The sequence below is a fragment of the Bos grunniens genome, chromosome 5 (genome assembly GCF_055505025.1).
Source record: "Bos grunniens cultivar Pamir isolate PY7600 chromosome 5, Bosgru_T2T1.0, whole genome shotgun sequence".
Classification (NCBI taxonomy): Eukaryota; Metazoa; Chordata; class Mammalia; order Artiodactyla; family Bovidae; genus Bos; species Bos grunniens.
In genome coordinates this window covers 104,567,203-104,584,314 of record NC_141169.1, presented here as the reverse complement: position 1 = coordinate 104,584,314, position 17,112 = coordinate 104,567,203, and the positions used below count along the sequence as shown (strand labels likewise).

Below are 17,112 nucleotides of genomic sequence, written 5' to 3'. Positions count from 1 at the left end.
TTTCCAACCTTGGGAGGGTAAACATAGCGAGAATCTAGGACTGCGGTCCCCCGCCAGCAGATCGTCCAAAGAGACGAGTTCAGAGGCTGGAGGTTTCAGTTCCAAAGCTCTTACCCCCTTGGGGGCTTTGTGCTGACTCTCAAGCCTGAAATAAAGTCCTTTAGTGAAGGACTCTTTAAACATAGTGTGTATGTGCCTGGGTTGCTAATGGGCAGGCGGTTCTGCTGTAGCCAGCGCCATCCCTTCCTTTGACAATAAGGAGTCTGTGGGCAAGGCTGCACTTGGACCTCAGATGATCCACTTCTGTCATACTCTCTGTCCTAGCTCCTTTTGTTTTCTCCAAGACTTTAACAAACCCTTATTCCAAACAGTGCCCCTTGTTGCATCTGTGCTGCTCACAAAGAAAGGAAGGGAGGGGAGTGGCAACAGAGGCAGGGGAGCCCTCCCCAGAGGAGTTGGGGAGTGCTCTGTGACCTAGCTGCCCTTCCCTTTTGGGGGTTCTCTCTCCATCTGGGACCTCACACATTAAGAATGACAACAGGTTCCTCACAGGTGGGTCAAAGACAGCAGTGGGCAAGGTTTGTCTGCAAACCACTGGGAGGAGAGAGGAAGCCAAGGGGAGAGGCAGGTGTGGAAGGCAGGATGGTAGATGTTACAGAGCATGGAGGCTGAGCGGACAGGTCCTGTGAAGAGACCAAGGCTCAGCAGTGAAATAGTTTGCCCAACGTCACACAGTGAGGCAGTGACAGCACCTTGGAAAGCCATGCTTTTAGGTTTGTCTTGCCCAGAACATGGAAGAGAGAAGGGCTGGCTCCCGGCAGTCCTCTAGAATGTGGGTGACAGGCCACACAGATGGGAGTTCCCTGGTGACCCAGCTGTTGAGAATCTGCCTTGCAATGCAGGAGATGTGGTTTTGATCCCTGGTTATGGAACTAAGATCCTACAAGCCTTGGGGCAACATGCCGAAGATACAGAAAACCCCCTGCCACAATGAAGAGCCTCACAGCCATCCCCTACCAATGGAATACACATATCCATGGCTCATCTGCCGGGCCTGAAGGACTGGGTAGGCCCAGCACAAATGGAGGGATGGCTGGAGCCTCCTTCCTTCAGAGGATAACATTTGAGGGGAGGGAATGGGGCTAGAACTCTGCTCTCTCTTTTGGGACTCCAGGGTTTGCAGTGGCCTCTAAGGGTCCCCTGACAAAGTAGGGGTCCCGCTGAGTTACGGGATCAGCTCCAGGTTGGGATGCCTTTGTGTTCTGCAGGTGAGGACTTTCCTGCTGCTCTTTAAACCTGCAAGTCTGGGCACATGGGGTAGCTGCATGGAGATGGTGGCTAAGGTGAGGGGCAACTTGGGAGATACACAGTTTAGACTTTGTCATTCCTGCCCCCTGTGGAGCCCCAACCAGAAAGCGGAGTCTGATTTCTTGGGCAACGTGGGATTGTCTGCTTCAGGGCACATGCCCACTCCTGACCTCTCGGCCAGGTTGGTCAGTTTCTTCTGAGCAGAGGGATCTGGACTGACCTAGGGTAGCTCAGCTGGTAAAGAATCCACCTGCAATGCAGGAGACCCTCGTTCGATTCCTGGTCAGGAAGATCCCCTGGAGAAGGGATAGGCTACCCACTTCCTGGGTTCAATCCCTGGGTTAGGAAGATCCCTTGGAGGATGGCAAGGCAACCCACTCCAGTATTCTTGCCGGGAGAATTCCCATGGACAGAGAAGCCTGGCAGGCTATAGTCCATGGGGTCACAAAGAGTCAGACACAACTGAATGACTAAGCATAGCACAGAGAATCATTTGGGGTTCAGTTGCTTGTGACCATTCGGTGCTATCTGGGCCTGGTGGATGGGGAGGGGTCAGGGGCCTGGCATGGGGCTGGGTTAGAAGGGTGCAGTCACTCTATGTCACATGGAGATAAACATCCTTGATTCCTGATCATTTCCCTGGGCGCTAAGACTCTGGTCAACAAAATTAAAGCTGGTCTTGGGATCCACAACTTTGTGATCCTGGAAAGGCTGGGGTGGGACCACTTGTCCATAGCTGTTTTGCCCGCATCCCAACCCTTGCCTTTGCATCACTCACCCATCAGCGCCCCTGGTGACTAACTCCTCCATCTGAGAGTGAGTGGTTCAGCCTGATTTGAATGAGGGGTAGGGCCTTGGCATAGTGAGCCCATGTGAGCTGAGAACTGGACTGTGTGTGTGTGTGTGTGTCTGTCTGTCTGGCCAGAGCAGGGATGGAGTGTCTATCCAACAGGGTGTTGGAGGAGGGACTGAATTTGGTGGGTAACTGGCTCCCACTGCAGCAAGCAGCGCCCCCTGCTGCCCACAGGGGAAATAGCAGCCCGAATCTGGGTGGATCCACTTCTACTTGGAGGTACCCCGAAGCCGCTCAGTCCATCCTCCTGTGGCTTGTGTTCCTTTGGTGTTTATAGGCCTCTTGTTACATTCTGGCTCCTGGAGGGGAGGGGTCCAGGGGAGGCTACAGACCCGCGGGTGGGGCGGGTGTGGGTGCTTGCATCATAGGAGTCCTGGGGGACGAGGCTGCTTCTGCTGGGGTCCAGTGGTCACTGGGGAAGCCAACGTGCTCCCAGGTCAGGCCCTCTGGAGAGACCCCAGCCAGGGACCGACATGCAGAGCACAGCGGGCAGTCCTGTGCATAGAGGCCTGGACATGCGCTGTGAGCTCCGAGTGGCGAGGACCTGGTGAATACACACCCAGAGCATTTTTCCCATGGCTTCCCTGCGCTCAGAAGGGAAAGGTAGGGTCCCCAGTTCTCGGAGGGCTCTCCCCTCCCCATTCTACTGGAGGCCCTGCAAAGAGTCTGTGCAGGGAAGAAGAGGCTCAGGTCCGCTCTGAGTTCTTGTCCTTGTCTTTTCCAAATTTGTTCCAGGCTGGTGCGGGGGTTGAGTGCTGCAATCCTAGTTTGTGGCCAAGCCCCAGAGACCATCTTGAATGTGCAGGGGCCCAGCCATTGCAGGAAGAGGAGGCAGGGGTGGGCATCTAGTGAGCACTGGCCAGGGACTTTTCAGCAATCCCCTCCCCTGCCCCAGCCAGGCACTATCCTCACTCCACCTGAGCCTTCTCTCTGTGCTCTTGCCCCATGGGACTTTTATTCTGAAAGAGCCAAGGCCTCTGTAGGTAGGGAGGTGACCAGAGGCTGGAGTTGGCCTGGCCTCTGGACAGGCCCTACCCTTCTGGGCTGTTTTCTAGGGCAGTGATTCTGGGCCCCTATGGGAGGAGCCATGCTGTCTTCAGTTGTCCTTCTTACCTTCTGTCCCCAGCCTTGCTGGACTGTAGGCAGAGGGTCTTTGAGGCCTGTTGCCTTCACACTGACTATTGCCTTCACACCTTCATGTCCTTCATCTTTCAAGTCCTTGGCCTTGAACCCTCTGAGAATCGTAGTGCATGCCTGCTCAGTTGTGTCCGACTCTTTGCCACCCCATGGACTGCAGCCCACCAGGCTCCTCTGTCCATGGGATTCTCCAGGCAAGAATACTGGGGTGGGTTGCCATTCTTATCTCCAGGGGGTCTTCCTGACCCAGGGATTGAACCTGGGTCTCCTGCAGCTCCTGCTTTGGCAGGTGGATTCTTTACTACTGTGCCACCTGGGAAACCCAGCCATATCATTAAACAAGGATGTCATGGCCAACATCGAGTCTGGCCCTCCAAAAGTGAATTTCTGAGCCCAGAGGGCACCCAGGAAGAACAATGCCTGCAATCCAGCAGCTGTCAGGCTGCAGTCACTCCTTACAGTCCATCAATTGAGGAACTAAGGATGTGAAAATCAAATCGAATCAAATCAAATTGCAGGATGCTGCCCCCAGATAGCTGAGCTGCATATGAAAGGAATGCTTTCAGTAAGCCCAGGCTCTTGCATCTTCCCATACATAGAAAAGGGCTAAATTCCTTAACTTGAGATATCTGGTTTTCCTTAATTAACAATAATCTTTTGATGTTCAGACTACCTGCCCCTTGTTGCAAAACTTCTACATAACCTGACTGACAACCCCCACACCCAACAGTTCTCAGGGTCACCTAAGATGCTGTCTTTTGGGTCTGAAGTCTTAAGAATTCTCACCAAATAAAACATAACTCTGAACTTTCAGTGACTATTTTTAAGTGGACACCTTCATCTGTTTTCCTTTTCAGTCCTTTTTGACCCTCTTGTTGCCTGTCCTTCCCAAAGCAGACGTGGAGACCAGCTCACTATTTAGAAACTTTCCGCCTCCCCTGGCACCAGATAAAGGTCTCACCCTGACCCATTCCTCCTCCCCAACATGTAGGATGCAAGCATATGATTGGCAAGGCTCATTAGGTGTCAGTCAACATGTCTGTTGAACTCTGTGTGGCTGGGGCCATGCCTTGGGCCTGGTTCTATTCAGCCCAGGGAATTTCTCAAGAAGAAGGACAAGGAACTGGACAAGAGCCCCAATAGCTCCTGCTTAGATTCTTGAGAGTCCAGTCACTCTTTCTCAAAAGCTCCACCAGGATGGAGTTTCCACTAATGCTCCAGTGCATGAAGCTGAGTGCTTTCTTAGATGGAAAATAAGAGGCCAAATGAATGAAAGAGAGTGGAAGTCCGTTATTCTCAAAGGCTCTTTCCCTTTGTGTGTTTCTCTCATCCAGGAGGCAGACCTTGAGCTCGATATGAGGTCACTTTCGGGCAGTGGAATGTGAGAAGGAAAGGACTTTGGCCCGGGGGCTGCAAGTTATAGATTAACATGGGGCGGGGGAGGGGGACGCAGAAGCAGGGTGAGTGGCCTGGGACAGGGACTGCTGACCTGGGACCATCTGGGCTTGAAGGGGACACAGGAAAGAGGAATCTGGGGACTCTTGTGGTCCAGGAGGGGAGGGGGGCCCTCAGCTCCTCTCCGGCTATTTGACCTTCCTGAAGACACACTGGCACACTGCATCCCGGGCCGTCACTTCCTGGGGGCAGAGTAGGAATAATAAGGACAGAGAAGATTCTTACCAGCCACTCCCCTTTCTCAGTTTCTTGACCTCCACTGAATCCTTCAGGATACATCAGCTGGAGTGTGTGATATATGGGGAACTGTAACCTTTTTCCAAACCCTCAACTTTCCATCCCAGAGGAAGGAAGGGATCTGGTCAGGGAGCTGAAGTGGCTAAGTCTCCATGTCTCCGGTCATGATTTATGGACACGCATCGGACCTGCAGCCAGGGCCCACCATGGCCACTTGACTTCTTCCCCTTTCCACTCTTCCCAGGGCTCCCATGTTCCTTCCTTCCTTGCCTTCTTTGGCAGGGAGCGGGCTGGAGTAGTAGACTTACTTGATTTGGGCAAGGGAATGGGTCCTAGCTGGAGGCCCCCCTCCCAGACACACCCTCATGCATCTCCTCTCCCAGTCCCCACCCCTCTCACCTGATATAACATCTCTTCCTCCAGCCAGAGTCGCCAGCCCCGGTTAGGGACCTCTCCTTTCTGCACACAAACCAGCTGCTCCTCTTCCCAGGTGACTATGGTCTATGGAGAAAGCAGGAATAAAGGAAGACTGGGGGGGGGTGTTGTAGGGTACCCCAAATGCATCGCCTTACTCTGCTGGGCTGCCCCCACGCCCTGCATCATAGCAGACGCTGTCTTGCTCCAGCCCCTTCCTTCTGAGTGACTCAGCAAAACTCCCCTCCCCTCCCACTCCTAAAGGCCACTGGAAGGGGCCCCACACTGTGTGACAGTGCCCATTTGGGTAGAGGGGGATGAAGCAGGATAATCTCGGGGTTGGGGGAGATGAAACTGGGGGTTCAGTGATGAAGAATGGAGAATTTGTCCTCTGATACTTCTGGCTGACCTGGAGGAGACTTTGGGAAAGAAGGGAGATTGGTTGGGAGACAACCAGGGAATCTCTTTTCTCCTCTTTCTCAGTCTCAAGGGCAGCTGCAATGTCCTTGAGAATGAAGGGTCAACTCCCCAAATCAGAGCTGAGTGGACCAGAGCTAGGCATTCCAAGCAGCGTTATTTGGACCCCCAATAGTCTATGTGTGTGCTTAGTTGCTCAGTCATGTCTGATTCTTTGTGACCCCATGGGCTGTAGCCCGCCAGGCTCCTCTGTCCATGGGACTTTTCGGGCATGACTACTGGAATGGGTTGCCATGTTCTCCTCCAGGGGATCTTCCCAACCCATGGATCGAAACCCCGTCTCTTGTGTCTCCTGCTTTGGCAGGTGGATTCTTTATCACTAGTGCCACCTGGGAAACCCCAATAGGATAGGCCCTACCCAAACCAGGAGTTCAGAATCTTATGTGTGTTTTTTTTTGCCATGGCTTGTAGGATCTTAGTTCCCCAAGAAGGGATGGAACCCAGGCCCTCAGCAGTGAAAGCTTGGAGTCCTAACCACTGGACCACCTGGGAATTTCCAAGGAGCTCAGAATCTTGATCGGTTAGAGGAGAGGTCAGTAGGTATTATATCTGTGATGCCAACAAGACTGTTGGTGATGGGAGCAGAGAGGGAAGAGCTGAGTCTTCAAGGAAGGGAGTTAATTAGATTGGAGATAATGGGAACTTTCTAGCAAGTAAAGAAACAGAGGTAAGGAAGACGAGTAGATAGTTGTGAGGGGGCTCTAACCTAGTGTTTTTGTGGGGAGGCCCTTGGATGCTACGTGGAGCATGTGAACCTTACCTGGAACATAGCAGGTTGTCTGAAAGGGTTTAAGTTAGGGAGTGACATGGTCACTTTTACATTTTAAAAGTACTGTGGTTATGATAGGCAGAGTGGATTAGAGGAGAGTCAAGAATGGGAACCAATTTGGGGCACCAGATGAGAAATGAGGGCCTGAAATAAGGTGGTGTTAGAAAAGCTAGGAAGAAACAGATGACAGCCGTGTAAACAACTGATTCTCAATAGAAATGTAGTGAGACCTAAATGCTAGCCACATATATAATTTTAAAAATTTCTAGTAGCCACATTAGAAAAGCAAAAAGAAACAGGTGAAATTAATTTTAGTATTATATTTTATTCAACCTAAAATATTATAATTTTATTACATGTAATATATTATATATATTTTTAAACCTAAAATATAATATTTCAGCATGCAATCAATATACAATTTCTGATGTGTCTTATACTCTTGTTTGGTATTATCTTAAAAATCCAGTGTGTATTTCATACCGATAGCACATGTCAAATTTGGACCAGTTACATTTCAAATATCTTTATATGGTTAGTAGCTGCCATATTGGACAGCACAGAACAGTTATAAAGGCTTCTTGACTAATTACATGTGGTCCACATGTGCATGCATGTGTGTGTGTGTGTGTGTGTGTGTGTGTGTGTGTGTATACACTCATTTGTTGGGAACACAGAGGTAAGGGAACATAAGGCAAAAACTGTGACTCCCAGGCTTTATTCCTGCTGGTTGTTGCCATTGATGGAGACAGTAAATATAAAGGCAGGAAGAGGTCTGTGTAGGAAGATAATGACTTGGGCTTTGACCTTGGGGCATCCAGATGGAAACATTTTGCAGGCAGTTGAAACTTGGCCATGGAGCTCAGGTGGCACCTCTGACTGGAGAGTTTGTGTCTAGAGCAGTTTGTAGATTTCATTGAACACATGGGTGTATATGCTTTAGCCCATGGATAGTACACAGACAAGAGGGAGAAAGTCAAGACAAGATACTAGGGGATTGCAGCACTATTTGCAATAGCTAGGAAATAGAAGAAACGTAGATGGCCATCAACAGATGAATGGATAAGGAAGTTGTGGTACATATACACAATGGGATATGACTCCGCTATAAAAAGGAACACATTTGAGTCAGTTCTAATGAGGTGGATGAACCTAGAACTTGTTATACAGAGTCAAGTAAGTCAGAAAGAGAAACACAAATATCGCATGTTAATGCATATATAGAGAACCTAGAAAGATAGTACTGATGATCCTACTTGCAAGGCAGCAAAGGAGACACAGAGATTTTGGACACAGTGGGGGAAGGAGATGGTAGGATGATTTGAGAGAATAGCATTGAAATATATACATTGCCATAAGTAAAATAGATAGCCAGTGGGAGTTTGATGTGTGATGAAGGGAACCCAAAGCAAGTGCTCTGTGACAATCTAAAGGGGTGGGATGGTGAGGGAGGTGGGAAAGGGGCTTAAGAGGGAGGAAACATATGTTTACCTAATGTCGATTCATGTTGATGTATGGCAAAAAACATCACAATATTGTAAAGTAATTATCCTCTAATTTTAAAAAAAGATACTAGGGGAAAATCTCAGTTTAAGGGATTAATAGGGGAACGAGGGTCTGCAGAGGAGGTCAAAAGGAACACGAAAGAAGCAGAAAGGACAGCCTAGGAGCGGAGTTACAGAGGTTGAGAGAAGGGACTGTGGTGTCCACAGGGTCACAGGCTAGAGGGTGAGCACAGGCTTGCTCATTGGCCTGAGGGTCACCTGTTCCTGTTGCCCTTTTGGCTGGTGCTCAGAGTGGGCAGAGGAGACGCTGGAAAGAGTCAGGGATGGGTGGGTGACATCCCAGGGCAGGCTGCTGTGGTCATCGTTTCCTCTTGCTGCGACAGGTCATTTTATTTCACCCCCAGTTGTTGAGAGCCCCCATGCCCATCCACAGCCCCTTCCCACAGGCCTGAGAAAAGACACCTGGCATTTGCGTCCATCCACGGTCCTCAGGTCCTCCTCAAATTCCACTCCCACCTCGAATTCCAGAACGTAGTTCCGGAAGGTGCTGAGGGTTTTCACTGTCATGTGGTTGCCCCGCTGGTCAATCTCCTTGTCCGGCTTGAGCAGCAGGGCGATCTTCCGCAGAGCCATGTTGACATCTGTGGGGACCGTCTCTGAGCAAGGGTCTGAGTGAGGGTCCTTTTAGCGGGCCAGGGGCTTCCCCACCCACATCAGCAGCCTAGGGCTGGGAGCATCCCCTTGCCTGGGTCTAGGACTGTGGATTTACTCCCTCCTAGCAATGTCCCTGGCTAGTAAAGGGACCCAAGGCAGGTGCCAGCACCCCCTACCCCCTGCCTGTCTATAATGTCCAGACCCCAGCATCACCCCCTCCTCAATGGATTGGAGGCAGGAAGGGGGAGGGGAGGAGGGGAGTGAGAGGGTTGAGAGGGGCGAGGACATTACTCAGAGCTTGCAGGTAGTCCTCCAAGTTCTTCTGCGAGACAAAGCGGTAGTAGCCGGTGAGGTTGGGAGGCATGGTCCAGGCTGGGCAAGGTGGAAGTCAAGATTTCAGGAGAATGTAAGAGACTGGGGGAGGATGAAGTGGGTGTTGTCTGACAGGTGGGGCTGGGAGTCTCCCAGCCAGGCTCTGCACACATTGAGGCAGCCTGTGTAAGGTCCTAGCTACCAGGGTTTTTATAGCGCTGGGGGCCCTGCTGCAGTAAGAGCTCCTGCCAGACTTCCTCCCCTCTTCCCCCACGATGAGCGTGAGGCTGGTGTCCACAGCCCCAGAGATGGGCAGGGGACTTGGCAAGGCTGTGCTTGACCTCGGCTTTTCCTGAGGAAGGAACCTGGACCAGGACTGGGGGCTGTCAGTCAGGCAACACTTGAGCCTTTCCGAAGGTCAGTTCTGGCTTCCAGCCCAAGTGTGGAAGGCTTGGTCCGGAGGACCCCGGGGGCAGACGCCCCGGGGAGGGAGCCGACCTTACTGGATGGCGGGGAGGGACCTTTCGGACTTACCCAAGGATAAGTTCTAACAATGTCTCACCAAGGATTCCAAAAGGTATGAAGGGGAAGAAGAGGTGGGGAAAGAAGTGCAGACAGCCAGCTTGCCAGGAGCCCTAGTGAAGAAAATCCTCCAGCGCTGGCCCCCACAGCTTCGTCACACAGCTCTGCTGAGCTGGGGTCCCGACGCTGGAGCTCAGGACCCTGTCCTGCAGGACCGTGAGGAGGGAAGCAGAAAAACTGCAGAGGGGGCTGTCTGAGTTGCTGAGTTCAAAGTCTGGAGCAGAAGGTGAGGGAGGAGTTTGGCTGGCTGTTCTGGAGAACTCTACACTCTTTGGCTTGGGACCCAGGGATTTCCCCTCTCCCTCTGGAGTCGTGGATGGCACCATCAGCTACCCTCATTGCACAGTCCATGCTTCCCAGATGTGTTCCCTTGGAGGCGGAGGTGGTGTGCTCTAGCCTTACCCTCCCCCCTCCCCACCACACTACACCGCACTCTTCTCTGCTTCTCAGACCTACCAACTTTTCTGGCTTCTGAACCAACTAGGCTGGTTTGGGTCAACATGGTTTAAGATGAGAAATTTGGGGAGAGGGAGGCAGACAGGGTAGACAGCAGGAAAAAATTCCACCTGGTGGTGAACTGTCCCGACAGGTGCCTGGGGGTGAGTGGGGGAGGTGGGGCACAGACATCTCGCTTTTCCTCGGGTCCCAGAGCTCGGTCCACCGACTTGCTGACCACCCCCTGGCTTCCTCAGAGACTCGGGGCTGGGACCTGAAAGGCTAGCATCTCTGGGGCTCAGGTTGTGGGTTTTACTTGGCGGTTCTCAGGAGGCACCCAGCAGGGTCCTGCTGATGGAATGGGCTGTGAAAAGAGGTTAATGCAGAGTTGGTGGTGGTGGTGGTGGTGGTGGGGTGACGTGGATACTTGTCCCTCCTCGCCTCCTTCAGATCTCCGTTTGACGTCTCCTCTTCCCACCCCCGGGCTTCTAGCTGCGCGATCCTCTCCCTGTCCCTCTTTTCCCCCACCTCCTCTACGGCTTTCCAGCTTCCTCCCCAGCCCCCGCAGTTCCCTTGCTCCCCCAAATTGCAGTCAGGGGAAAAAGCCCTAACACGTCCTCCCGCCCCTGCTCCCCAGTCCCATTGGCTCCCTCCCGCCCTGCAGCACCTGGCCCCCCCAGCCACCCGATTGGCCAGCAGCCCCATCAATCCTCGCCTGGCCGTGCTGACGTCATCCTGCAGTAGAGGGGATGGGGTGGGAATGAGAGAGAGAGAGAGAGTGAGGACGCCCGGCTCCAGAAGGAAGGAGCAGCAGCCACTGCCGGTTCCCCCCTGCCCAGCCGCCCAGGTTGGGGTCTGCCCGGGTCTGCCCTATGGACTAGGGTGGGCGGCAGGCTCCTTTCCATCTCTGCCCTGCTCTCTGCCCTCTCCCCTCCCCTCTTCGGAGAGCCCCTGCATCCCTTGCCCAAGGTGGAACAAGCAGGGCTCCAGGCTCTGGGGGCGAGCAATCGGGGCCCTGCCCTGCCTACACCACGCCATGACCCCCTTGCTGTTTCCCCTCTTGCTGGCCTCCCTGCTCCCCTCCAGCTCCTGTAACAAAGGTGAGTGTGGTGGTAGGGGGGTGGGGGCACAGAAGGAGGAGGTCTCAGGCCCCGCGATGTGGGGGTCGAGGCGGGCAGGCGCCCTTTAAGGCTCCCTGGGACACGACAGGTGGTTCTTCGCACCATCCCCCTTCCCATCCATTTTCTCAGACCTGTCCCCTTCTCTTCTCGCTGGCATCTCCAGAACCTCTCTCTGGTCCCTCCTCTCTGGTCCGTCTCTACCCATGTGCTTCTCTTGCTCCCAGGTTGGTCCCCATTCCCATCCTGGGGTCTGTATCTTCCCCTCCCCGCCCCCCCCCCCCCCATTGCTCCCTGCTGGAGCGATCTCGGGTCTCAGAAGGACCTGTTCCTGAGGGGGGTGATGGACCTCTCTGGGCGGGTCCCCGTTTCACGGGGTGTGCCGGCGCTGAGGGTGTGTGGCCACATCCATCTGATCCCTCTCCATCTCATCCCGGGGAGGAACTGTTCCCACAGTTCAGCAATTCGGAGCACGTATGTGTTGGCGTGTTCCTCTGCATCCATCCCCTTCCGCCTGCATACAGGGCTGGGCTGAGGGTTACCAGAGCTGCCCTCTCTGGCAGACGGCTGATAAATTTAGCTGGGTGAGGCTGTTAGAGGGGCCAGGAGAGAGGGAGGGGGTGAGGGCCAAGGGTTTAGGTAGGTGAAGACAGCAGGAAAGGGCAGAGGTGGGTGTGTGTGTGTGGGGGGGGGTGCTAAAGAGTGGGGAAAGGGGAAGGGAGAAGGAGAAGGGAGGTGAAGCGTTGGAGGAGATGAGCAGGGGATGGACCAGGGTCAAGGTGGAGGCAAAGGAGAGGGAGAGAAATCAGGAAGAACAGGTGAGGAGAGGGCGAGGGGAAGAGCTCAGGAGGGAGGAGGTAGGGAGTCCAGGAGTCAGTGAGAGGAGATGGACACAAGGAGAGAGTCAGGGGTCAAGAGGAAGGAAGTGGGAAGACACAGGGCGAGGGTGCAGGGTGAGGAGTGGTGGTGAGCTGTGTGAAGCCTCTCCATCTTCAGCTCAGTCTCTGACCTCAGCTGGGCTTCTTAGCTTCCCAACACATCCTGTGCTGCCTTCTAGGCACCATCTGTGGCTTTCTCCTCTGCCCCTAGGGAAGGGGGTTGTGGTGGTCCTCAGCGAGGAAGGGACAGGCATACCAGATACCAGAAGGCTTTGGGGGTGTCACTGGAGGAAAGAATGGAACTCAGGATTTCTCGCTTACCATGACAAGCTGGGGATGAGTGTCCTTTGGGTGATTCAGTTTCTCTCTGATGATAAGTCTTCAGGTCTCAATGATGGGCCCTTGTGAATGTGCTTTGGGAGCTTGGTGCTTTGGCTTGATGGGATTCGATAGAGCAGGCAGTGGAAGTTGCGGTTGGGGGTGAAGTAGAGGGGGCTGGAGCCCACTGAGCCTTCCCCAGAGCCCCTCAGTGGTGAGTGGGCACTTGGTCCTGGGAGGAGACGGGATTGAGTTGAGTCTGGTAGTGGTTGAGGAGACATGGAGGCTGAGTGGGTTGCACTCCTGTCGTGGATTGGCTGGTGGTTGAAGGGAATAGGGGTGGGATAGGTGAGAATTAGGACTCAGCCGTGACTCTATAAGAAGGGGGTTCAGGGCGTGTGGGGTTTGGTGGCCTTCTGGGGGACATAGGAGTCAGCTGGTTATGATTATGAGTGTGTTCTTTTGGGTGTGAGGGCGAGAAGCAGGGAGGGGATTTGTCGAGTTTCTAGGCCAGTTCGATAATCCCTGAGGATGCCAGCTCGCTGGGCCCCATCGTTTGGCATTGATTCCTCTGCTCCATCCCTGCCCCTCTCTGTCCCCCTCCCTCTGTCCTATATATCTCCCTTCTCCCTTCTCTCCTCTTTCCTCTCCTCTGGGAGAATGGCCTTAGGATGGGGCTTAGCCAGGAAAAGAAGGGAACAGGACCAAAATGGGGTGGTGGTCGTGGTGGAGAGGATCAACAACCAGGACCTCAGGAAACATCTAGTCTTCTTTTCCTAATCTCCACTCTGCCCTTAATCTATCCCTTCCCTTTCCCAGGGCCCTCTAATGGCCCATTGCTGCTCCCTGGAGGCCCAACAGCCACACTCCAGCACTTGAAATGCCTAAGAAAAGTCTCTATCCTCTGACCAGCTTTCCCAGGGGAGATGGCAGGACCTCTTCCTCCCCACAGGGCAGGCTGTTGCCATGGAAACTGTCTATCCAGTGACCTCTGACTCCTTTCATGGCTGATTTCTTGCCCTCCGCCCTTCCCGCTGCGGGTGCTTCTGCAGGGGCTGAAGAGGGTGGTGAGCCTGGAGTGTGCTGTCTAGGTCAACAAGGGTTGTGTGGCCATGGAGGGCCAGCTCACAGGTGCTTCCTCTGCTCTCCCTGGGGGTGGGGTCAGCCAACAAGCACAAGCCATGGATTGAGGCAGAATACCAAGGCATCGTCATGGAGAATGACAACACGGTCCTGCTGAACCCACCGCTCTTTGCCTTGGACAAGGATGCTCCCTTGCGCTATGCAGGTAAGTGGGGCTGGGGCAGGGCAGGGTGGGTGGGACAGAGAGAAGTGGGCGGGAGGGCAGGGGCAAGGGAGGAGGGGGGAGGTCCTGGGAGGGAGAGCAGTACTTGGGCAAAGTGGAAGACGGAGGCTCCAGGAGGGAACCCGGCGATGGTGAAGAGCAGTGGCACAGTAAAGTGAGTCAGCGGAGGATGTGGGCAGGCAGGTGTTAACACACCCAGATTTTGCCAGCTCTCAGAGCTGGTGGCTCAGAGGTTGTGCTCAGGGAACCTGGGGTTGGAGTGAATGTTCGATAATTAATGCTTTTCCATGTGCAAGAAAAAGGACTGGGTCTGGGAGGAGAGGTGAAGTAGGGGCCTGGGGGGAGGTTGGCGAGTGATGGAAGGAGACCCTGGAAGTGGAGCAGGAACCTCATCCTTGTCCCCCCCGCCCCTGGCCAGGTGAGATCTGTGGCTTCCGGCTCCATGGGTCCGGGGTGCCCTTTGAGGCCGTGATCCTGGACAAAGCAACAGGAGAAGGGCTGATCCGGGCCAAGGAGCCGGTGGACTGCGAGGCCCAGAAGGAGCACACCTTCACCATCCAGGCCTACGACTGCGGCGAGGGCCCGGATGGGGCCAACACCAAGAAGTCCCACAAGTGAGGATGCCCTGCCCCTGCCCTTGCCCTCTGCTGCAGGTCCCCCCACCACGGCCAGGTCCCTCACTTCCCTCTGTCCTCACCATCTTGACGATCTATCCCCTCCCCTCTCTGTTCATGAGGTTTAGGAGCCTTCAGCCAAGGGGGATAGGAGCATGTGGTGAAGCTCAGTGGGACCAGTCTGGGCTCTGTCTCTTTTGACCGTGGACAGCTTCTTAGTCTTTCTGGATTTGCTTTCGCTTGTCTGTAAAATGGAGCAATGATGATGCCTGCTTCTTCAGGTCACTGTGAAGATGAAAGGAGATGGTTTGTGTCAAAAGCAGGCACCGCAGTGCCTGCCAGTTGGGAGAGGATCCAATACACAGAGACAGGATGCTAAGAGAGCGAGGAGGAGGATGGCACTTCAGTACACACCCGGATTCCTTCCCACTGCCCGGCACTGTGTGTACCACACTCACACACAGAATGTGCACTATGCATGTGCACAGCAGTGGGTGAGAGTGGGCAGGAAGGAGGCTGGGACTCGGGACTCCTACCTCTGTCTGCTCCCAGCTCACTTCTCACTTGAGAATGGTGGGAAGGTGGGCGGTCTGGTCTCCCGGGCCACTGTGAGGCGCTGGATATAAACTGCTTTACGTGATGACTCAATTTCCCATTTGGAGATAGGACCTTTGCCTCTGGGCTTTGGGTGCCTGGATCTGGGCTGGGGGCAAGGCTCAGCATGAAGGGTTTAGCCCCAGCCCCAGCTCCTCTGCTTGCCCCATGGGGGCCGGAGTGGGGAGTGGCCACAGCTCACTGCACACATCAGATGACTTGAGACTTTGGTACAAAACCACTTCCCTGAATATGTGTGTGTGCTCAGTTGCTCAGTTGTGTCCGACTCTGCGACCTTATGGACTGTAGCCCCCCAGGCTCCTCTGTCCATGGGGTTCTCCAGGCAAGAATACTGGAGTGGGTTGCCATGCCCTTCTCCAGGGGATCTTTCAGGCCTAGGGATCGAATCTGTGTCTCCTGCTTCTCCTGCATTGCAGGCAAATTTTTTACCGCTTAGCCACTGGGGAAGCCAATTCCCTGAATATGGTTGGTTTTATTTTGGCTTTTACTCTGCATCTGCCTTGATTGGACCTGATTTCATGAAAAAACAACCTGCCGGATTCAGAATCCTGTCTTATGCATCTTGCCATCCTATCCTTTAATATTCTGTACAGAAGTCATCAAAACCAGCCACTGATGGCCCCCAGGGTCATTTTCACCCTGTACATCAGTCACCCTTTCTCCTGAGGTTCCTCTCCCTTTGTGGTACCTGGTACCCCTGAATGGGGGACGGATGAACGTGACCAGGCTCTGGGTCACACTGGTTCCATCTCCTTGGCTTCTGGTGTGGACTCCCATCTGTGGCTGACCCTTCCTTCTTCTCTTTTTGCTCTGGCACCCTCAGGGCCACCGTACATGTGCGGGTCAACGACGTGAACGAGTTTGCCCCGGTGTTTGTGGAGCGGCTGTATCGCGCGGCAGTGACCGAGGGGAAGCTGTATGACCGCATCCTTCGGGTGGAGGCCATTGATGGCGACTGCTCCCCCCAGTACAGCCAGATCTGCTATTACGAGATCCTCACACCCAATACCCCCTTCCTCATCGACAATGACGGTGAGTCCAGCCCCTGCCACCCCAGCTGCTCAGCCCTGGGCGCCCACATCCTTCGTGATGCTCCGGGGCTGCGCCCTCCACTTGTTCTGCCCCTCACCTCCTCATTTCTCATCCTGCTTCCCAGACATGGAACTTCTTTCCCCAGATTCTTTCCTGCCTGCTTCCTGCTGCCTAATTCACCTGCCCTAAAGTTAGCTCCTGAGTCCTCCCCCGGACCTCCTCTAGTGCCCCTGATCCTCTCTGTCCCCTACCCCAGGGAACATTGAGAACACGGAGAAGCTACAGTACAGTGGTGAGAAGCTCTACAAGTTCACAGTGACGGCTTATGACTGCGGGAAGAAGCGGGCGGCGGACGATGCTGAGGTGGAGATCCAGGTGAAGCCCACCTGTAAACCCAGCTGGCAAGGTGAGGAGCTATGCTTTGGGGCCCATGATCCATCCTTCACCTTGGTTTCCCTCTTCCTCCCTTCTGACAACCACAGGGGCCAGGCTAGGAGCTCGGGAGGGATATATGGGGGGCCACCTGATGCGAAGAGTTGACTTATTAGAAAAGGCCCTGATGCTGGGAAAGATTGAGGGCAGGAGGAGGAGGGGATGATAGAGGATAAGATGGTTAGGTGGCATCATCGATTCAATGGATATGAACTTGGGCAAACTCCGGGGGATGGTGAAGGACAGGGAAGCCTGGTGTGCTACAGTCCATGGGCGTGGACACGACTAAGCAACTGAACGACAACATTTGGGGGGCAGACTTGTAGCTGTCTCCCCTGGCTGGCCATTTTCATAGGAACCCAAGACCATCAGCAGAATGGGTAGGAGGGGCTGCCTTAACCGGCTCTGCTCCACTGCCTGCTCCCTCTCACCCCTGCAGGCTGGAACAAAAGGATTGAATATGCACCAGGCGCCGGGAGCTTGGCTCTGTTCCCTGGTATCCGCCTGGAGACCTGTGATGAACCTCTCTGGAACATTCAGGCCACCATAGAGCTGCAGACCAGCCATGTGGCCAAGGGCTGTGACCGTGACAACTACTCAGAGCGTGCACTTCGGAAACTCTGCGGTGGGTGTGATCCCCTGTGGCCCTCCCCCCATCCTC

The 17,112-nt window shown here is 54.1% G+C and overlaps 2 protein-coding genes across 3 annotated transcripts in view; one reads left to right on the top strand and one right to left on the bottom strand.

Moving 5' to 3' along the window:
• Nucleotides 1-4,568: 4,568 nt before the first annotated feature.
• RBP5 (retinol binding protein 5) lies at nt 4,569-10,781 on the bottom strand. 2 transcript variants are annotated; one of them, XM_086402132.1, is made up of 5 exons: nt 9,684-10,781; nt 9,101-9,181; nt 8,618-8,796; nt 5,390-5,491; nt 4,569-4,935 (listed from the first exon to the last, which is right to left on the bottom strand). In XM_086402132.1, the coding sequence occupies exons 2-5, from the start codon at nt 9,171-9,173 to the stop codon at nt 4,882-4,884; spliced, it is 408 nt and encodes a 135-aa protein (XP_086258258.1). In that variant the 5' UTR covers nt 9,174-9,181; nt 9,684-10,781; the 3' UTR covers nt 4,569-4,881. The 2 variants fall into 2 exon arrangements, with proteins under 2 accessions (XP_086258258.1, XP_086258259.1); XM_086402133.1 differs by having other exon boundaries at nt 9,656-9,912.
• A 117-nt stretch (nt 10,782-10,898) lies between these two features.
• CLSTN3 (calsyntenin 3) overlaps nt 10,899-17,112 on the top strand; it is a 29,797-nt gene continuing 23,583 nt past the window's right edge. The window contains exons 1-6 of the mRNA XM_086402131.1: nt 10,899-11,238; nt 13,618-13,740; nt 14,177-14,372; nt 15,811-16,019; nt 16,276-16,425; nt 16,891-17,076. Of these exons, the coding sequence (XP_086258257.1) occupies nt 10,899-11,238; nt 13,618-13,740; nt 14,177-14,372; nt 15,811-16,019; nt 16,276-16,425; nt 16,891-17,076 (1,204 nt within the window). The remainder of the gene's footprint in view (nt 11,239-13,617; nt 13,741-14,176; nt 14,373-15,810; nt 16,020-16,275; nt 16,426-16,890; nt 17,077-17,112) is intronic.